The 23,031-nt window shown below is 40.8% G+C and overlaps 1 protein-coding gene across 1 annotated transcript; it reads left to right on the top strand.

Annotated features, from left to right (window-relative positions):
* The first annotated feature begins 900 nt into the window (after nt 1-900).
* LOC138885496 (uncharacterized) lies at nt 901-2,340 on the top strand. Its single transcript, XM_070166450.1, has 4 exons — nt 901-1,353; nt 1,447-1,569; nt 1,620-1,757; nt 2,164-2,340. The coding sequence occupies exons 1-4, from the start codon at nt 901-903 to the stop codon at nt 2,338-2,340; spliced, it is 891 nt and encodes a 296-aa protein (XP_070022551.1).
* Nucleotides 2,341-23,031: the final 20,691 nt, after the last annotated feature.

Here is a 23,031-nt window from a genome sequence, read left to right as displayed (position 1 = left end):
TATGTGAACAACTATCATGGCCCAAAGGGCAATTCTTCTAACCAACAACAACAATGGGGATCCCAAGGCAATTGGGGAAATCAACAACAACAAGGGAATAACAATTGGGAGAACAACAACCAAAATTCAAATTGGGACAACCAGAACAATCAGGGTAATTAGAGTGGCAACAACAACAACTAGGGTGTAAATAATAATCAGGGTGGTTGGAACAATATCAATCAAGGAAATTTGGGGCAAGGCTTTAAAAGTCCCCCTATGTATCAACAACCGAACAATCCACCCCCATTTCTATCCCAAGGTCCTAGTTTATCTAACAACGAAATGGGGAGAATCGAAATGATGTTTGAACAGATGATGAAAAAAAATGCTGACTCTGACGCCCAGTTGGCTTCCCACAATACTTCAATTAGAAACTTGGAGGCTCTCCCTAAGGGGGGCCTACCTAGTGATACGGTAGTCAACCCTAAGGGTGGGAACAATATCGGGCATGTAATGGCGGTAACTACAAGAAGTGGATGAGGCAGTGATGTGAATGCCTCCAAACAAAAAGAAATTTTGAGTGATGAAGTTGAGTTGCAATAGAATGATATCCTTTTGGTGGTTGAGAATGTGACTGATGAGAACTTGAATGAGGAAGTGAGGATTGATATCCAAGATAACGAGGTGGAAACTCAGAATGACGTAAACCCATCTAGGGAACACGTAATAGACATGCCGGAAACGGTTGTGCCTAAAGCCAAGGCTCCTTTATCAAAGCCACCTTTACATTATCCTCAAAGGCTCGTGAAGCAGAAAAATGAGAACCCGTTTAAGAAATTTATTGACATGATGAAGAGCTTATCAATTAATGTGCCTTTGGTGGAGGCTCTATAACAAATTCCAGGTTACGCCAAGTTCATGAAAGACTTGGTGAAGAAGAAAAGATCCATGGATTGTGAGACCATTAAGATGACCCACCAAGTTAGTGCAATAGTGCTCTCAATGGCTCTGAAGCTAGAAGTTCCTGGCGCTTTCACCATTCCTTGCACCATTGAGAGTGCAAACTTTGTAAAAGCTCTATGTGATTTGGGGGCAAGTATCAACTTGATGCCTTACTCCGTTTTCAAGACTTTAGATATTGGGCAACCGAGGCTGACTTCCATGAGATTGCAAATGGCGAATAGAACAATGAAGAGGCCATTGGTCATAATTGATGATATTCTTGTCCGGGTGGACAAATTTATCTTGTCGGCTGATTTTGTCATTCTCGACTGTGAGGTTGATTATGAGGTGCCTATAATCTTGGGAAGATATTGCCTTGCAACTGGGAAGGCTTTAGTTGATGTGGAAGTAGGGGAACTCACCTTCTGGGTGGGTGATGAAAAAGTAGTCTTTCATGTGTGCAAATCAATGAAGCAGCCAAATAACAAGGAACTGTGATCCTTTGTGGATCTTGTCACGAAGGTGATCATTGATGATACTAGTGCCATGATAAATGTAGAGGATCCTCTAGAGGCGGTATTGTTGAATCTAGATGTCAATGAAGATGAAGGAAGGGTGGAGTGTGTTAATGTTTTACATGGAATGGTATCTTACTAGTATGAGCCTCAGAATCTCTCTTTAGATCTTGAGAATAGGAAGACCTCACCAACAAAGCCCTCGAGGAACCTCCCGTGTTGGAGTTGAAGTCGTTGCCTCCACACCTCAGGTATAAATTCTTAGGCCCTAGTTCAACTTTGCCAGTTATTCTTTCCACTTGTCTTACTAACATGCAGGTAGATACCACATTGGAGGTGCTCTAAAAATGGAAGAAGGCAATTGGATGGACTTTAGCTGATATCCGGGGGATAAGCCCCGCCTTTTGCATGCAAAAGATTATTCTTGAGAAAGATGCGAAGCCCTCCATAGAACATCAGAGGAGGTTGAATGAGGCTATGCAAGAAGTTGTGAAAAAGAAGGTGATCAAGTGGTTGGATTCAGGGGTTGTATACCCCATGTCGGATAGTTTTTGAACTTCGCCGGTGCAATGTGTGCCGAAGAAGGGTGGTATAACCGTGGTTACCAATGCGCAAAATGAGTTGATTCCTACCAGGACTGCCACCGGATGGAGGGTGTGCATGGACTACGCAAGCTTAATAAAGTGACCCACAAGGATCACTTTTATTGCCTTTTCTTGACCAGATGCTAGATAGACTTGCTAGGCGTGCTTTCTACTATTTCTTGGATGGGTATTCTGGGTACAACCAGATTTTGATTGCTCCAGAAGATCAGGAGAAAACCACCTTCACGTGTCAGTATAGTACCTTTGCCTTTTCTAGAATGCCATTTGGGTTGTGTAATGCACCGGCTACATTCTAGCGGTGTATGATGGCCATATTTATCAAAATGGTGGAGGACATTTTGGAGGTGTTCATGGACGACTTTAGTGTTGTGGGTGACTTGTTTGATGAATGTTTGAAGAACCTGGACAAGGTATTGGCCCGGTGTAAGGAGACCAATCTTGTGCTTAACTAGGAGAAATGCCACTTTATGGTCGAGGAGGGCATTGTCCTTGGCCATAAGATCTCAAGGCACGGCATAAAGGTGGACAAGGCTAAAATTTAAATGATCTCAAAGCTTCCTCCTCCTACCTCAGTCAAGGAGGGTTAGAGGTTTTCTTGGGCATGCGGGGTTCTACCGAAGATTCATTAAAGACTTTTCTAAGGTAGTGAATCCCCTGTGCAAGTTGTTGGAAAACAATGCCAAGTTCGTGTTCAATGAAGAATGTATGAAAGCTTTTGAACTCCTCAAGTACAAGTTAACCACCACTCCTATTATTACCGCACCCAATTGGAGCTTGCCTTTTGAGCTCATGTGTGACACAAGTGATGTTGCGGTTGGAGCGATCTAGGGTCAAAGAGTAAATAAAATATTTCACCCGGTGTATTATGCAAGAAAAACAATGAATGATGCTCAAGTTAATTACCCGGTGACGGAAAAAGATTTGTTGGCAATTGTGTTTGCAATGGAGAAATTTAGGCCCTATCTCATGGGGGCTAAAGTGATAATTCATACTGACCATGCTGCACTTCGCTACTTGATGACCAAGAAGGACTCCAAAGCACGATTGATGAGATGGGTTTAATTGCTTCAACAGTTTGACTTGGAGATTGTGGATTGCAAAAGATGTGAAAACCAAGTGGTGGACCATTTATCCCGCTTGGAGGAGGAGGGGAGGCCCCTTGATGGCCTTGAAATTAATGATTCTTTCCTTGATAAGCAACTCCTCTCCGTATCAGTGAATAACATGCCATGGTTCGCGGATATTGCCAACTTACTTGTGACTTGTATTGTACCGTGTGATCTCTCTTCTAACCAAAGGAAGAAGCTTAAACAAGATAGTTTAGACTACTATTGTGATGAGCCTTACTTGTTCAAAATTTGCACTAATGGTGTGATCCGAAGATGTGTCCCGTAGGAGGAGCAATTGAGTATTTTAGAGGGTTGTCATTCCTCTCCCTACGGTGGTCATCATGGTGGGGCGAGGATTGCTTCGAAGGTTCTTAGTTGTGGTTTTTACTAGACAACATTATACAAGGATGCAAGTGAACTTGTGAAGAGATGTGACAAATGTCAAAGAGCGGGTGGAATTTCAAATAAGGATGAGATGCCTCTCACCACTATTCTCGAAGTTGATATCTTTGATGTGTGGGGCATTGATTTCATGGGCCCGTTATTTAGTTCATGTGGAAACACATACATTCTAGTGGCAGTTGACTATATTTCAAAGTGGGTTGAGACTGTGGCTTTACCCAATAATGAGGCCCGGAGTGTTGTTGCATTTCTCAAAAAGAGTATTTTTACTAGGTTTAGCACTCCTCGAGCAATCATAAGTGATGGGGGGTCTCATTTTTGCAATAGAGCTTTTGACACTTTGCTTGCAAAGTACGGTGTCAATCACAAGGTTTCTACCCCTTACCATCCTCAAGCTAGTGGGTAAGTTGAAGTCTCCAACTGGGAGATCAAGAGTATATTGTCAAAGACGGTCAATGCAAATAGGACAGATTGGTCAAAGAAATTGGATGATGTTCTTTGGGCTTATAGGACTGCTTACAAGACTCCGATTGGTATGTCTCCATATCGGTTGGTATTTGGGAAAGCTTTCCATCTACCGGTCGAGTTAGAGCACAAAGCCATGTGGGCTTTGAGGAAGTTTAATCTTGAATGGGATATGGAAGTAAATCTTCGGGTGCAGCCGCTTAATGAGCTTGATGAATTTTGCTTTCATGCCTACTCCAGTTCATCCTTGTATAATGACAAGATGAAGTATCTTCATAACAAGTATGCTCATGGCAAAGAGTTCAAAGTGGGTGATTCAGTTCTCTTGTTCAATTCACGGTTACGACTGTTTCCGGATAAGCTTAAATCAAAATGGAGTGGACCTTTGAGGTGGTGATCGTGACTCCGTTTGGTGCTATTGATTTGAAAAACAAAAATGGTGAGATCTTCAGAGTTAATGGGTACAGAGTCAAGCACTATCTTGGAAGGTTTGATGACAGCTACGTGGTAGCAATGATCTATCTCAAGTGATTGGTGGTAACCTGCATCGTGTTGCGATAGGTTCAGCGCAAAGGCGGTAACTGACCATGGTCAGCGATGCTAAATGTGCCAAAGTTATAGTTCTCTAAAGTTTCAACCGCGGCCACAATATATATTTCACGGTCCGCAATGCCTTACCGCGGCCGCAATGCATTCTCTGTGGTCCGTCATGAAGTCCATGCCAGTGCCCTTCTGAATTTCATAAATGCAGTCTGCGGTGAATTTTCTGCGGTGGGTAAGTAGTGTGGGTCCCAGGTATTTTTCTATAAATAGACCCATAGGCCTCATTTTACACCTTTCGCTCATTTTCAGTCTAAAGAGGCATAAAACATTGTTCATCAAAACCCAAGGTTGCACAAATTCAAGTATTGATTTTCAATCATCTGCATTGCACATCTGGTAACTTCAATCACTCATGAATCTTTAATTTTGTTCTTATTTTCTTCTAAATTGATAGGTTTAGTTCTTTCTTTTTTCTTCTTCATCTGTTTTCTCTTAAATTAGTCGTAGGAGCCCGTAATATTAATTATATTAGGGCTAATTTGGTTCTAAATTGTTAGTAACTACCTAGTGGCATTTTTTGTGTTTTTACTTGTGCTAAAATGCATAAAACCTAGAAACCCTAGGTCAGTGTTGCTTCATTTTGCCTAACGCAGCCGCGGTTGATTTTACGCGGTCCGTAGTGACTTACTGCGGCCGCGCATCATTTTTTTGCGATCCGCGGTGAACCTGAATCAAAGGGTGGATAGTCTGAATCCCACCCCACCACGGCCGCGGTGCAATTTTTGTGGTCCGTGGTGGTATCTTTGCGGCCGCGATGCATTTTTCGCGGTCCACAGTCAATTGTTTCCAATCATACTCTTCGCTGCTTCTTCTAGTATTGATACTAACAAACATTAACTGAATTCTCCTTACAGACAATGGTTAAATCAAGAGGAGGTGGTGACAAACAGAAAGGAAGAGGGGAGTACTCCTGGGGTAGGGGATGAGGAATGATAAAATTGGCCCCACATATTCGGAAAGCAATTGGGGACGCCAAAAACTAATCAAACTACAGATAGAGCTACTTCCCATTATGAGGGAAGTGAGTATGTGCCCTCCCGGAAGGCAGCAGAGTCTGACTCAGTGCAGGAATATGTACCCGACTTCCCGGAGAGACATAGGTTGAGAGATATACCTACCCTCTAGACTCCCCTACTGCTCGTGCTTCAGTTCAAGTTTCTTCTGAGTCGTTTGAGGGCTCAGCAAAGCAGTGATAATGCAGTCTCTACTTCACCTACAGTTTTGTCACCTAGAGAGGATCACGTCGACAATGAGGTACCAGATGAAGAATGAGGGGGTGCCCCAAAACGGGGGTGTGGAAAGAATTAGAAACCCCGAGGTGTGGAAAAAGTGGTTCGCAGTGAGTTGGATTATTACATGTTCTAGGAATGGTGGCCTCTGAAGAAGCTTATTATTGAGCACCAGTTTATAGAGAGGGATCTTGTGTCGCACAACCCCAACGTGAAACAACAATTCAATGAATGGCTGGGGTAGGATTACTTCACTAGCAGGGTGTCAGAGGCAAACGAGCACTTACTCAAAGAGTTTTACGCCAATTCTTACCATATCAAGAAGGATACCAAAGTGACTAAAGTGCGGAACCTGAAAGTGAATTTCGATAGGAAAACAATCAGTAAGTACCTGGGCTTTCCTGAGGAAGTTTAATCATTATACTTGGAGAAATTGGTACTTGATGAGGCAGCCCGTCCATGGTTAGCATCATATTTGGCTCTCCCGAGCACCACCCCAGCATGGTTGACATCAGGAGTTCAAATTTTGAGAAAAACTCTAAATTTTGAGGTGAAGTGGTGGGAAACTTTGGTATGCAGTAGGCTGGACCCCACTACCCATGAAAACTTTAAGCTGGTTTCCTAGTTGATATTGGTGGCGTCTATTATGGTGGGGTTCCCGATCAATGTCGGGAATGTTATGTCTAGGGTGATCACTAGGATGGTCAATGAGGATGACATATCATACCCCTTCCCAAATTTTCTTACAATGTATTTGGAATACCAGGAGGTGGAGAAAAGGAAGTTTGATGTGAAGGTGAAACCCAAGATGCCCTTTTCATGGTACAGCCTCAAGGTTGATGACAACCCCAAAGCCAAAGATCCCAAAGGCAAGGCTACTACTTATACTGGACAGTCACTGGACAGTCTGAAGAGCCAGTAGTAGTAGTCACTTCTTCTCAGCTCCTACTACTATACCAATGTTTGCCCCCGGACCATCTACTTCCACTGCTCCAGATATCCCATCATCCTCAGCCTACCCATAAATTGCCCACCATTTAAGCCAAACACTTACTAGTATCAACTACTGGATGCAGGCAACTACTTCTAAGTTGTTTATGCTTTCTAGCTCGGTAGTAGCCCAGTCCATACCCCCATATCCACAGGTTCCAGCTTCAGTGGAGGAGACTCTCAAAGAGCTTCTAGACAACTAGAAAAAGCTCTTGGAGAACCAAAAGTTGATTATAAATGCTATAGATGCTCATGGAAAGTCACTAAAGGAACTGACCAAGCACACAAAGAAGATGAAGCATACTCGGGACTCAAAGGAGTCTATGAAGGAGTTGAGGATAGAAGTGGAGAAGATGAATGTTGCTTATAATACCATTGGAGCTATTATTGCATGACCATCCTCCAGCAGCTCAAACTGAGCCAGAGTAGGAGCAGAAGTTGGAGAGGGCACCAAAGAGGAGGAGAGTGATCCCCCAGGCAGATGATGCAGTGATTGAGTTGGAGGACCCGCAAGGAGGTTCCTCTAGCCAGCCTCAGGTCCCAGAGTAGGCACAGGTTACAGGGATCCAATCACAGGTTCTCGAGTAGTCATAGGACCCAGGGACCCAGGCTCATGACCCTATGCAGACAGAGGACCCATAGGGAGTTTTCTTTACTCTCTATCTTCTTTTTGAGCTTAATTTTGGCTAGTTGGCATTGAGGACAATGCTAACTTTCATTTGAGGGGGTAGCCCTATTTTGATGATGTCGGACTGTAATTATGATGCTATTTTCTTTTTTGTTATGGTTTTTCACTTTTGGTATGTATATAATTTTACCAGTTTATTTCACTTTTCGTATTTTTCAATCTTGGTTTGTATATAAAGTTACTTTCTTATGTATATATTCATTCCCTCTTATGTATATTCGTTTAAATCCCGTATTGTATATATTTAGTTTACCTTCCATATTTTCTTTCATAGCTTCTTACTTTATTTTAGAAGCTTCTTTTTTAGTTTGTAGCTTCTTATTTTGAGTTTTACGTTCAATAAGCCTTTAGTTTTCTTAATGCCACGGTTCTTTTCAAAGGTGGAGTTTGTGTGAACCGGGTGGCTTTTTCTGATGATGGATGGCATGACAAACTTCTTAAGGGTTTGAGTCTATTTTCTTTTTGTTTTTGTGTAAATAATAGCTAGTGAGTAATAGTGCCTCAAACAAAGTTTCACTTGGGCCTAACACATTTGCCTTTGACCTTATGGTTAAAAGCAAATTGGTGTGTATAAGATGGTGACAGTTGTGACCTTGAGACTCTTGTGTTGGCTAATTATCATCAAGTAGTTTTTTGGGACCATTTGCATTTCTCAAATCTTAGCTAAGGTTGTTGTGGGCCCCCGACTCTGTCTCTTTAGAAATCTTATAGCTTGTGTGGTGAGAATTTGATTTGCAAGTCCAAGTCCCATGCTATTAAGTCTAGAACTTGCCCTGAATGTTTGTCTAGGCGAAATCCTAAGTGTAGTTTGACTTGATAAGTGATTATAGGCTCTCCTTGATCTGAATGGTATCTTGAAAACATCCATAGCCTACCAATGATAATATTCCTAGTCAAACCCTTTGAGCCATAGCCCTTTTTTTTCAAAGACCATGATACAAGCCTTTATCCATTCTAGAAAGACCCTCTCTTGGAACCCGATCGTTCCTTAGCACAAGGGAAAATCATAAGTTTAAGGGGAGGGAGGAGGAATGCAAAAAGTGGTAAAAGGTACAAAATGACGAAAAGGAAAGGCAAAAAGAAAAAAAATATCAAAAAGTTAAAAAGAATGAACAATGTAGAAGAAATGAAGGGATTCAATAAAAATAAAAAGTTGAAAGGCATGGAAAGATTAGAAAGGAGAAAAAGGGTTAAAATGAACAAGAAAGAGTGATGGTGTGTCTCTCTAACCCCTAAGAAAGAAGTAAATGGCTCAAAATGTTAAGAGAATGAGTGTCAAAATGAAGCAAATGAAGTACTTAAGGGAAGATGAAACATTCTTAGACCAAATATATCATACCCTAAACCAAAAGCCTTAATTGTACCCCACAAAAGTTCTATATGATCTTGAGTTGAGCGAAGCTTACATTTGTGGTGACTCACATAAAGGGCAAGCTTATGGTACTTAGAGCCAGTGATAGGTTACAATTACCTTGGGCATAGGTACTTTACTTTTTGTTTTGATGATCTAACAAACTTACCATCCAGAACCAAATAAGGAATCTGTTACACATTTATAAGACCTAGAGATCACAATGTTCCAGGTTGGGATCCAGCATGGGATATAACTCAACTATTAAGAGTGGAAGGAACAGCCGAGGAAACAGTTTCCTACCAGTTTCCGAGGAGACTGTATGAAGTGAACTCTCTAGTAGGAAAGTTACTGCCTGCACACGATACTGCACAAGAACAGTGTAGCAGTCAACTTTCTATGGAAGGATTTTTACCTACCTTGCTTACATCATTGTAAGTGATGTCACACACATATAAATACCATCAAGGAAGGTAAAAATTACTTCATGAGAGAACCAGATAAAAGTCCTGAAGCATGCCTGGTACAATCATTCAAGTTAATCGACACAAGATAATATGGGCAGTGTGCTTTAGAAACACAGGAACCAGATTAGGGACATGATACCTTGGTGTTCCCCTGATAGAAGTATAAGTCAACAGTATAGTTGGAAAGTAACTACAGAAAGTGATTGGCTACAACTGTACACGTAACATTTCTGCAGACAGTGCAGCAGTCACTTCCCATTGAGAAGAAGCATGTACTAACCAAGATTTGACATCACTAAGGTGATGTCTTTTGCATTATAAACCTGGTGTAAGGCACGAGACATTCTTCAACACTTGCAAAATCAGTAAACGAAAATCCTCTCTCAAGTTCTTGCCTTAACCTCTCTCAGGAGCAAAGCTACTGCAACCTCAAGGACCGGATCCAAGATTGAAGATATTTTAAGTCCTTAGGTTTGTTGAGTCTTTGTTATTTGTTCTTTAATTGTAACTCCTATCTTGCTTTCTTTGAAGTTGTGTTTTAGGAAACCCAAAATCACAAACCCTCCAAGTTTGTGTCTTGGCTAGAGTTAGTCGAGTTATAAAGTCTTTGTAATAGAGTTATTACAAAGTGGCTTGTTATAATGTTATTACAAGTTAGAGTGATTAAAGTCTCTATCACTAGAGAGTGACAAAATGGCTTGTGGTGAGAGTATCACAAGATAGTCAAAGTCTTTGTAACTAGAAAGTCACAAAGTGGCTTGTGGTGAGAGTGCCACAAGTTAGTTGAGTTGAATCCTTTGTAATAGAGGTATTACAAATTGGCTTGTAATACGTGTTTACAAGTTAGTGAAGTTGAAAGCCTGCAAGTGTAGGTCGTGGGTTTTGTCCCCTTGAGTTGGGATTTTTCAACGTAAAAATCCTCTGTGTTCTTTACTTACTGTCGAGCTACTATGGTAACAATTAGAGAATCTGATTCCATGTACTGGTTGGTTGCACAGTCTGTTGCTTACAGTAGGAACTACTAGAGAATCTAGTTCTCTGTACATTGAGAACTTATCCTGTGTCTCATCTACATACTGGTTCCGCAGTTAGAACTGTACCAAACTAATATAGGACCAGATTGCTATACAGTTCGGCTCATTAGTCTTTTTAGTGGAAACTCCTAGAGAACCCGGTTCTCTACACAGTCTGGTGGATGCCTAGTTTCTAACAATTGCTATCAGTGCACGTTCTTTCTTAAAGGTTAACACCTAGAAAGGATCTACATGGATGCTCTACCAGACTTTGAGGAAGGTCGATCAACCTCCAGGCCACCAAGATTTCAAAAAATGGTTAGTATAAATGGAGGCATTCCCAAGAAGGGTAGCTCTAGCAAAAACACCAAAGTCTACGATTGTTGTCACAAGTGCACAAAACCAGGACATTTTATCGAAGACTGTCCTCTCCACAATCATGTCCATTACAAACACAATGCTGACAAGGTAGGTAAGAGGAACCTGGTCCCCGACAGAAAGTTCAAGAGAAGAGATGTCGCTGACAATATTGTAAAGCAAGCTCTAGCTGCCTGGGGAGATTCCTCTAGTGAATCTGAGGGTGATAATGAAAAGGAAGACACCTCCATGATGGCCGCTGAAAGAAAAGCTGCAAAATATGATTCCATATTTACATTGATGGCAAAATCTGATGAGGATGAAGAAGAAGAAGAAGATGATGATCATGAGGTAAACTTCTTTAATGTTCAAAGAAATCTAAAGTACTATTCTTCGAAAATACTTATGTGTTTGGCTAATGTTTTAATTGATGCGTATCATAGTCTTATAAATGATAAAGATGACTTAACTGTGGAACTAGGAGAAGTAGAACAATCGAGAGAATATCTAAAAGATCGAGTTGTAGACGTAGAAGAAATCATTGAGAGTCTGAAGAAAGAAAAGGATGTCTTAACTGAAAAATTGTAAACATAGGACATGACAGAGATAATCTAGTTGTTGTTGGGGTCAATCTAAAGGAGACCATTGAGTGTTTTAGAAAGGAGAAAGAGGTTTTAACTAAGAAGGTTGTTAACATTGAGCATGAGAGAGATGACCTATTAGTTGTGGGTGTAGACCTAAAGAAAACAATTGAGGAACTAAAAATGGAAAGTAGGCCTGGGAACACTCAAAAAGGAAAGAAAGTTGCAAGTGAGACATACATTAAGCTTGAAAGTGAGTTAAATTCAGTGAAGTCTAGTCTGTATGCTGAGCTTGAGAAAAACAAACAACTTCAAGAATAACTAGGTAGAGTGAAGAGTGATCTTGAAAAATTACTCAAGTGGACCTGGTCCTCTGATGCTATCACTGCCTTGTACACAAACAATGGGGAAAACAGGCAGGGAATCGGGTTCCAAAGGGAAAAGACTCCCTACAACCATCATAGCAAGTATGTTACTATACACGACAATTGGCTTTGCACTCACTGTGGAAACACTGGGTACTTTAAAGAAAATTGTAAGGTCAAAAATCCAGTCTCAACAGAAAAACAAAGTTTTTGCTGAAAAAGTAACTACTACTACGGAACCTGGTCCTTCACATAAAAAACGTATAATGCCTGCTTGGACCAAAAGAGCCCTCATTCACCCCTTTTCTCATTACAAAGACTCCTGTAAAGTTAAAATTCAGTCATTGCAGAAAAATAAAGTTTTTGTTGAAAAGAGGTGTATTGATGAGGAACCTAGTTCCCAGAAAAGAAAATATGTGCTGCATACATGGGCAAAAAGAAGCTTGATCTACCCATTCTATCATTACAAGGGACCCAAACTCATTTGGGTTCCTAAGTCTAATCATTGATTCAGTGTGCAGGGAACATTGAAAGGGAGCAGTCAACAATGGTACATGGATAGCGACTGCTCGAAGCTCCTAACTGAAAGTACAAATAATTTTCTTTCACTGAAGGTCCTGCAAGGAGGGAATGTATCCATGGAAAATGGCAAGAAGGGATATATTCTGGGAGTTGGAAGGGTCGGGAAGTCTCTTTCCCACTCTATTTAAAATGCATACTTCGTGAAGAGGTTGAAGTATAGCTTTCTAGGTATTTCCCAACTCTATGACAAGGGGATCTTAGCTGTCTGATTGTTGTTAATGATAATGCTGAGCTATGGCACAGAAGGCTGGATCATGCAAGTTTCACGCTGCTAAACAAATTAGTCAAGAAGGACCTGGTTCGTGGTCTTCCAAATTCAAATTTCAAGGAGCACAGAGTGTGTGATACATGTGCTAAGGGAAATATCTGATGTTTCAAATGGCAAGGCTGATATGATGAGTCAGATAAAGGAGACGGGTGAAGATAATGCAACATCCTCTTCCACTTCACAAGAGGAACCTGGTACTTCAATTACTACCACTGAAGAAAGAGTCGGAGATGCAGTGCAAGGCACTCCACAAGTAACAGAACAAGGTGTGGGGGGAAATCCTTTGTAATGCAAGAGAACTACATCAATTTGAAAGAAACAGGGTATGACACCTGGTACCTAGACCCTCAGACAGAACCATCATAGGTACTGTGAGCACGTGATTTTTGTTTACCCGACAATTACTCCAAAAGAAATCAAAAAATAAAACAAATGGTCTTGTTGTACAATTTTTGGAATTTACGTGGCATTTTTGGTAGTTATTTGTAGTTTTGTCTGTGATTATTTAGTTTTATCGAACAAAAATACAAAAAATATATGTCGTGTGTAAGTTTAGGATATCGTTCTACTATTAGGAATTAATCAAATCGTATTTGGTTTTGAATGAATAAAAATCACAAAAAATATTATCTTTGTTAATTTTTGTCATTTTTTGTCATTAAAGGTTGATTTTTGGTTTAATTAATATAGGATATTCTGTGTTAATTATTACTAAAAATCAATCGGTGTCTTGTGATATAATTTTGATTTTTTATATATTTCTAATAATATTTTTAGAATTTTGTAAATTCGGATTTTTGTGGGAAAGGAAAAGAAATAAGTTGAATTGGATAAAATTGGGGTTGGGCCATTTCAAATTGGACCCAAAATTGGGCCCAAAGCATTTGTGTTGCTCGGTCCAGATCAGTTGGCCTGAGGGACGTCCAAACGACGTCGTCTTGATTATGCTGATCTAGGCCGTTGATCTCAGAATGATCAACGGCCAAGATCACAAACCCTAACCCATCTCAGCCAACCCGACCCAGCACCATCCTCGACCCAATCCCCACAGAGACCAAAACGACGTCGTCCCTTTTAAGTGGAAAGATCAAGGTCGTTGATCATCGATGATCCAACGGCCAAGATCAAACCACTCACCCCGTATATAAGCCTGCCCCCCTTCACCCCGCGCCCTAAGCTAGACCCCCCTCCTCTCTTCGTCTCCCTCACCAAACCCAAACCCTTTAGAACCCTAGCGCCGCCCCCCTTTCCCCTCACCATAAACCCGGCGGCAACAACGCCGGTGACCCCCAGACTAACACACCTAGTTCACCTCGACCCCCTGAACATGGATCTGCAAACCGTTGGTCTCAAACCTTCCCCCATCGTCTCGCATCTTCATTTGAAGATTCGAGCTAAAACCTCAAGCTATGCCAAACCACCCCAAATCCACACCAGTTACTCCCCTGACCTCCCTCATGACCAAACCAAGCTTGGTTTGGTCCGAATCTAACCAGAAAACCCCGAGTCTCAAATCGGCCTATATGAACCCTAGAACTCAAGATCCTGGGGGTTTGTCCAATTAAAAGAGGAGTTGGGGTCTAATAGACCTCAATCGAGTTGTTCTCAGTTGAGAACATTTCGATTGAAGTCCGTTCGACCTCAAAGAAGTCAAGTCCAGTTCGAGTCCGGGTCTTCTTTGTTCTTAAGCTTCCAAGGTAATTTTTCCTTCCTTCTGTTCTGTTAGTGATTCTGTTTGTATCTCTTTACGTGTTTAGTTTAGATTATATGATTTTTCTTTTTTTTTAATTAATTCTGCATGTCTTCATAAGACCTTTTTTTATTATTATTTGATCCTTCTGTTTTTTTGTTAATTGTACCTGTTGTGAGTTATGTGTTTAACCTGTTCAGAGTCGTCGAATAGTTAGTTCATATAGTTTCCCTGTTATGTCTAAAGTCACTGAAGCCTCATGGTAGCCTAGTTTGTCTAGCTTGTTTATCGATTGTTTGTTATCTATTATAGCTTGTATAGTCGATTATATAAATGGCGTTAACTAAAATCATCTGAAAAACTAGAGAAGCATGAGTTTGCTCATGTCAGTGTAATTACTTGCATATTTCTCTTGTCTGTGCTAAGACCTGATTGATACTGTCTCATTCCTTAGTTTGCATTACCAACTCTTTGTTGATCAAGTTTGGTTTTGAGTTGGTCAGGATTGGTTTCCAATATGACCAACTCATGTCATTTGATTAACACCCCTTCTGTGTTATGATGTGTTTGAACCTAAGTGGAGAATTGATATGGCTGTAGTAATCTGATAGTTCAACCTGAAATTAGTATTTAGTGTAAGTTTATATAGACTATAACCTCAAACCTCTAAGCTTAAGGGTAATATAATAAATCACAGGGGTTTCAAGGGTATTCTGGGTTTTAAAGGTTCTGAATTGTTTAAAGGCAAGTGAGCTGACAGTAAGGTACTAAAATATTAATTAAACTAATGAAGTTAATTGACCAATAGTGGAATTGATGATATGTTAAGCACCTTTAGCAGCTGGAAATCAGTAACAACATGGGTTTGATGATAAAAAGTTGAAAATGCACATGAGAATAGTAGTGGAACCTGCTGTACAGTAGGATATCCACTGCATTTTTAAAGTTCAGCAGTTTAAAGTAGAAGAAACCCCATGCCTAGACAACCCTAAGTGGAGATGACAGCCTTTAAGGTTTATTTTAAGCCCTGGGCAGCCTGCCTTAAAGGGGATTTTTTCTTCCTTTCCAGGAGGATAAAAGGAGTTGGAGTGAGAATAGAGGGGGGCTTAAAATTCCGTTTTGCTTGGGTTTTCAAAGAGAGGGGGTCAGTCTTCAAATTCAGGCGCTAAACTAAATTTCAACTCCAGCACCTAATAAAATAACAGAAGCATAGTTTGAAATAGGAATCTTGTCCATTGTTTGAAGTTTTGAAGCTGTTTGGACTCATCCGAATATTAATAGTTTTCTCCTCTGCAATCTGTGTGTTTTTGGGCCATATTTTGATTTCCTGGGCTTTGGTCAATTGCAGTTGGTTGGTTGTTGTTATTTGCTGTTTGACTTATGCTGAAATTGCAACTGGATTCTTGGCTATTTGCTACTGTTCGTTACTACTGCTGTTGCTGCTGCCATTTCTTTTGTTGCTGCTGATTTTTCTACTTTCTCTTTCTTCTCGTTGTGCTTCAACATCCAGGTACACACTCGAATTTCACACTGGTGTAGCAGTAACAATGAGTATGAAATAAAAGACGCGAAGAATTTTCAATCATTTGGTGTTGTACCTATTAGTCTTATAAAATGCTAGTAGATTTGTGTAATTCTTTAGGTTGTAACTCAATAGAAAAATACAGTAGGTAGTTTCGTACTTAATTGAAACTTAGTCCGTTTAGGTATTGTGAGTTACAGTTGTTTGGTTGTACGTATGATGTAATCATGCAATTTGTGGAATGCACGAGTAGTTAGTATATCGATAACTAGACTTCATTTCTAGTTATATTTTGTATGTATAGGGTAGACTGCTACTAACCTCGCTAAACGCAATATAGTTTTTTTTTTAATCATTTGAGTTAAGTTTTTTTTTTAATCATTTGAGTTAACTCTGTCAAAATCGGATTCCATTAGGTAGTTTATAGGACAATGCTCGGATTCCATTAGTAGCAACCTCTAATAGTTAATTTCATTAATCTAGTTTAAATAAGTTAGTTTAAATTCAACTCGAAGATTGTTTAGCGTGATTTTAGCATTTTATTAATCTTGTATGCAATTTCCTTTATTAAGTTAAAAGTATGCTCGCTCATGGAATAAGGCATGAAACAATTCCCCGCCTCATAAATAATTAATCTGATAATTAATAAGAGGCCGGAGCTGGCCACGTATGTTAATTTGATTAGCATGTATTTTCCTTCATTTTAGAGACAAACATAATAGAAATGTAGTCGTTGTAGGTTTATCCCTTCGAAAAATGAGACGATCCTCGCCAAATAAAACGCACAAATCGCGGGGCCTTCATAAATGTATATATTAAATACTTAGAACTTGGGATGGACTGTCTAGTGAACTTCACTGCCTTCCCCAAAGATAATTACGCGTTAGACTCTTTAGGCGTGATTTTAATTAAAATACCTTCTAAAATTCGGATGCGCATTTATGTGACTCAAATTCAAATCTCAATGGAGTCGGAATGTGTTAACAACCACGGGTGCATTAATTGTAACGTGGTTCGAGATGCATTTTCACGACATTGCAATTCCAGAAAAAAAAATAATAACGGTTTAAATCTAATAAAAACACACAAGTTATAACATGTATTTAAAATCAGATATTTAGCCATTATAACAATTTAAGCGACCGTGCTAGAACCATGGGATTCGGGGGTGCCTAACACCTTCCCTCGGGTCAACAGAATTCCTTAATTAGAATTTTTGGTTCGTAGACTTCATTTGGAAAATCGAATATTTTCCTCGAATTGGGATTCAAGATAAACCGGTGACTTGGGACACCAAAAGCCAAGCCTTTCCCAAGTGGCGACACTGAATTAAATAAATAATCCCATTTCGAATATTGTCACTTAAATTGGAAAAACTCCCTCGCGCATTTACCCTTCAGGGCGGGCGCGCAAAAAGGAGGTGTGACAGCTCTAGCGACTCTGCTGGGGAATTTGAACCCAGAATGTTAGTTCAGGTTTCAGAATTCGAGCTTAGAATAATTGTTATATTTGGCTTTATTATCTGATCTTTATTACATGTTTGGGCATAACGTGCTAAATGTTATCTTTTACCGCTTTGATATTATCTGAACTGTATATAAACTGTGCTGAAACCCTTCTCTTCTTACCTCCGGGGAGAAGCTCGCTGGTCGAGACTCCCTATTCTGTTAGTGTCAATACCCGAAATAAGAAAGAGGCCGGACAAGTTACAAAGCCGGACGATCTCGCAGGTCCCCGGTACGTAGCCCCCTCCTCGACTCGAGTTGTCCGCTCGGGTACACAGTATAGAACATATACCCAGGTTATAAACCTAGTATAACAAAACCTCATGCCGGATCCCTAGTAGGAACGCTTATTTGCATCATGTTGCATTTGACATAGGGGACTCAACACAAGGGTTGGGTCCGTCTAGGACAGGTAACCGGAAATGAAAAGACCATCCTGCTGCATCACGTTTGTTTTGCGTATTTATTTGCTTCAGTTCTGCATGCTGACCGGTTAAAAAAACTTAAAAAAAAAAAAAGAAAATAGCAGCGTAGGGAGATAATTACTTATTTTTTTGGAAAAATAAAACCAATGTCCAAGTAGTGTCAAGACCTCGTCGGAATTTTCTTTTAAAAAAAAGAGAAAAAAATGAAAACAAAATTTGTCTTTTAGTTTGATTTATTAAAAAAACATATAAAAAATTCCTTTTAATCACTTTCAAAATCCAAAAAAAAAAGTATTTATTTAAAAGTAAAAAAAAAGGGAAAATTCAAAATTCAAAAAAAATATATTGTTTCATTTGTAGTATCTCTTTAAAAGATTTTCGAAATTTCAAAAAAAAAAGAGTGAAAAGAAGTTTAAAATTCAAAATATTTCCTTAGTCTTCGTCTCTTTTAAAAAAAAAAAATAATAATAATAAAATATATATATATAAAGCCAGAAAATAGTTTTCCTTCTTTTCTTTAAAAGATTTTATTCAAAAAAGGGATTTAGTTTGTTTCCCCTAGTTCTGATCAGCCCGAACTACGCCGGTTTGATTCTCACAGGGTGCGAGATACGTAGGCAACCCTCATCGGGTCCAACCTCCCCTTTTCAAAAATAGCCAAAAATGATAGAATTTTAATTTCGTCATGAATGAGTCGGGTGATGCCGTTTTGTCAAGGATAGTCGAATGTTCCCGAAAGGGACGCCGGAAGGCTGACTTTGCACAAACGGCCATTATTGATCATTTTTATTTTTCTTACCAAATTGCCCGACGGCCTTAGGATCCTCGTCCCCGAGGCTCTGTGAGACCGTGTTCCCCATGATTGGTTCATTACTAAAAAAGAGTAATAAATAAATCAAGTGATTGTTTTTGTCAAAAATAGCCAAATGTTCCCGAAAGGGACGGTGGAAGGTTGGTTTTGCATAAACGGCCACTTTCGGTCATCTTTTAGAGTTTTTGATCGGTTGACCCTCACAGCCTTAAAATCTTCATCCCCGAAGTGCTGAAAAGCCGTGTTCGAAAATTGGATCTTCTTTTTAAAAAAAATATAGTCAAAACATTTTGAGTCAAATCATTTTTGCTTAAAGTCACCTTAATAAATGTGCAGGATGAGCCCAATGCAAAATGAACACTTTTCGATAATGACTAAAATCCCTGTCAAGTTACGGCTATGGTGGAATGATCTAGGTGCTGAAGGGCAAGATGAGGTCAAGAAATATCTGAAAGGTCTCACGGGTTTATTGGAAATCCAGCCTCGGGGAGATATCATTAAGAGCTTTGGTCACCTACTGGGACCCAGCGCACAATGTTTTCCACTTCTCCGATTTTGAACTCACCCCGACTCTGGAAGAAATGGCTGGGTACATCGGAAATGCTGAACTTCCATTACGGCAAATATACCTGGTTGCCCCAAGAGCTGTCACGGTGCATCGATTTCTAGACTCACTAAAAATACCCAGGACGGTCCACAACCCAGATTTGGCCGCCGGTTTTTTTAATCCATGCTTCATATACGACAGGTATGGTCATGTAGGAGGATTCAATAATCCGATTAACAAGCTATGCAGCAAAGGTAGTCGTCAGAAGTGGGATGAGCACAGACGGGTGGCTTTCATGATAACATTTTTGGGCCTTCTGGTATTTCCGAGGAAAGACGGAAATATTGATCTAAAAATATCCGGGGTCATCAGTACTTTGATCACTCAGAATGAAAGTACTCTCGCGCCTATGTTGGTATCTGATATCTTTCGAGCTCTCACAGCCTGCAAAGCCGGGGGGAACTTCTTCGAAGGGTGTAACTTGCTGCTACAAATATGGATGACTGAACATCTCTGCCATCGTTCCGAACTTTTGGGCCATGGTTCCTCAAAGAAAACTTGCATAGAAGAGTTTTACACGAGAACCAAGGAGGTCGGTCTGCCCAAAGGAGTTATGGTGTGGACTTCATTCTTTCAGACTCTCACTGCCAGCCAAATACAGTGGACACTGGGATGGTTGCCTGTTGATGAGGTCATGTATATGCCGACAGCTAGAACTCACTTTCTACTGATGGGGTTTAAGATCATTCAACCTTACGCGCCCTGCCGAGTCTTGAGACAACTCGGGAGATGCCAGATAGTGCCACACGAGGAAGATCTTAGTGCTCAAACAATTGAGATTAGCCCTGACGGACAATTTCCTGAAGCAAATATCCGCCAGATCTGGAATGAATGTCAATATTTGAAAGCGGATACTTGTGTGCAGGATCGGGCCAAAAGTGAAATGGCACCAGGTTACCTTGCGTGGTACAGAAGAGAACTTGAACACGACAGGCTGGCTAAAAGACCCCACATCCTGAATTTCGTCGAGTCGTCGCAAAAGCAGTGGGATTGGTTAGCAAAAGAAAGAGGCTATCGTGCCAAAATCAGCAAATTGAAGCAACAAGTTGAAGGTCTGAAATATGAGCACAACATGCAAGTTTCTACTGATCTGGGATAAAAGAATAGGTTGACTCAGGAAAACGAGATGCTCAGGGCCCAGATCAAACAGATGAGGATAGACGCTGATAACCAGCAAAGGAACCGGTCGGATGAATGATTGATAAAAGGTTTAAGAATGGGAATTGCGGAGTGCCGGAGTGAGTCAAAAAATCTTGAAAATACCATAGCAGGACTCGAAGCACACTAGGCAAGAAGGACAGAAAAGCGTAACCGGTACCTGCAGCAGTTGAAAAGGGATCACGAGCAAACCATTGCCAATCTGAAAGGAAAGGTGGACAGAGCGTTTGAGCAAACCCGAACCCTTGAAGCTGAAAATAGACATTGCCACAAGCTTTTAGCCCAAATGGAGGTAGAAATTCAGCAGTGGAAAAATCAATGCCTCCAGGATTCTCGGATTATGACAGCCCGTAATGATCAAATAGAGCACCTACTCAAAGAAAAGAGGCAAACCAGGGATAAGATTAAGACCATTGCCCATGCCATCATCAGAAGGTGTCTACGATGTGAAAACATGACCAGCATTACCGTTCTCTCGGCAGTGATGATTTATGTCAAGCAGACCATGCATGAGCTGGAACAACTTGAAAGAGACCTCACACCTAAGACTGCGGCGAGGCCGAACGATGCCCCGCGGGCGCCAATTCTCAAAACCTTAATGTATTCATAGGTCGAGTCTGTATTTTCCATCTTAGCATCTTCTGTCCGTCTTTTCGCATCAGGGTGTATTAGTTTGTTGAGTCTGTACTTATTTCAAGGCTTGTTATTTTCCCCTTTTTCAAAAATGTTAGTTTGTAATAGATTGTTTCAGTAATAACATGTTGCTTCTTTTACACTCGTCTATTTTGAACTACGTAATGATCTGATTCACGCGGCATCGTGATACGTAGGCAATTCTCATCGGATCCGGTCACATTTTTAACTGCAAATAATGAAAATAGTAATAATAGGAAATAATAAAATTAAAAAAATATATATAATAAATAAAAAAATACATGATAAATAAAGGGAAGCCTAAAGAGAAGCCGGAATGACGCATGTCTTCGTTGCAAACATGTTAGAAATTCACTTAACTGTGTAGGTGCATCACGCCCCAACGTGAGATTACCTATCTGTTATTTGTTTCGAACTAACCATTTGCTTACTGCTAAGTTCCAGGTTTTTAGAAAAGGTGGTTTGGTTTGGTGGAGGTCTGGCCTCACATTCATACTTCACAAGGTCGAAAGGAAGTGTTCAGTTGCCCGTCGTTAAGTCGAGAGGAAGTGTCCACACTTACTTCATAAGATCAAAGGGAAGTGTAGAGATGTCTTCAGAAATTCTTTTGCCGATACTTCCTGTCTCCGAGGAGAGTTCAATATCGGCCGTCCCAACTCCCGAGTCAGCGACTGTTGAGGAAAACAGAATCTTACGGCTCCGCATGTTGGAAATGTTGGATGATTGGAATAACGGAAAAGAGCCACCAAGTGTAATCCCTGGGTTCCCTGAGTTGTTCTCCAGGACAAGTGGGACTTCCAACGTCCCCATAAGCTATCCAACTACCCCATTCGGGTACCCGACCATTTCAGCCCACTCTGCTGGATCACCCTCTAATTCTTATCCCCGGATGTCAACAACAGATTTAGCTACAAACATATTCACTGCACCGCGCTGTCCAATCGTGGCACAATCCGCTACACACAGGCCGAATTTTGATTCGTCCTCATTCACAATTCAAGCACCGTCCTTCTCACTGGAACCAACTCGGTTCACCACCAGCACTCATCCTAAACAACCTCAATACGAGTTTGCACCTGGGCAAGATCAAAACCCCAAAGCTTCTGAACAAGATGAGATGGCAAAAAGGATGAGGAGCCTCGAGCAGAGTTTGAAAAACATGCAAGGTTTAAGCGGGCAGAAGAGTGTTTCCTATACCGATCTATGCATGTTCCCTCACGTGCACCTATCCGTGGGTTTCAAAACACCAAAGTTTGAAAAGTATGACGGGCACGGCGAACCCATTGCTCATCTCAAGAAGTATTGCAACCAATTGCGGGGAGCCGGCGGCAAAGAAGAATTGTTGATGGCATACTTCGGGGAAAGTCAGGTAGGAATAGCCTCGGAGTGGTATATGGACCAAGACATATCTCGATGGCATATATGGGATGATCTCGCCAGAGATTTTGTGAGACAATTTCAGTACAATATTGACATCGCACCGGACAGAAATTCTCTGTCAAACTTGAAGAAGAAACCCTCGGAAAGTTTCAGAGAATATGCTATTAAATGGCGCGAGCAGGCATCAAGGGTAAAACCTCCCATGGACGAGATAGAAATGGTCACTACTTTCCTCCAGGCTCAAGAATCAGACTATTTCCAGAATATGATGTCAGCCATGGGAAAGCGTTTCGCGGAAGCAATCAAGATCGGGGAGATGGTAGAGAATTGTTTGAAAATGGGTAGAATCTTAAGTCAGGCAGCCATAAGGGCAACCTCCCAAGCTGTCCAAAGCGGGTCCGGAGGAATGGCAAGAGGAAAGAAAAAGGAAGAAACATCCATGGCAGCATCAGAAGCGAGGGAATATCGTAATCCCAAGCCCCGTTTTCCAGAAAGAACCCCACAACATTACTACCCCAACCAAAATGTGACATATGCTCCTCAACCCTACATGGTCATGAATACCCAACCTTATTTCCATCCACCACAGCAAGCCAATCGATGCCGAGCTCCACCTCCTAGAAATCAGCCTCCTTACCAGAACCACTATAATCCACAGCCACCTCAAAATAACTTCCGCCCTCAGGAACCACCTAGAAGACGGACTTTCACACCCATCGGCGAACCATATTCTACCTTATTCCCAAAGCTAGTCCAGATGGGTTT

The sequence above is a fragment of the Nicotiana sylvestris genome, chromosome 2 (genome assembly GCF_000393655.2).
Source record: "Nicotiana sylvestris chromosome 2, ASM39365v2, whole genome shotgun sequence".
Lineage (NCBI taxonomy): Eukaryota > Viridiplantae > Streptophyta > Magnoliopsida > Solanales > Solanaceae > Nicotiana > Nicotiana sylvestris.
Note: the sequence above shows the minus strand (reverse complement) of the source record. Positions and strands in the feature narration are given on the sequence as shown.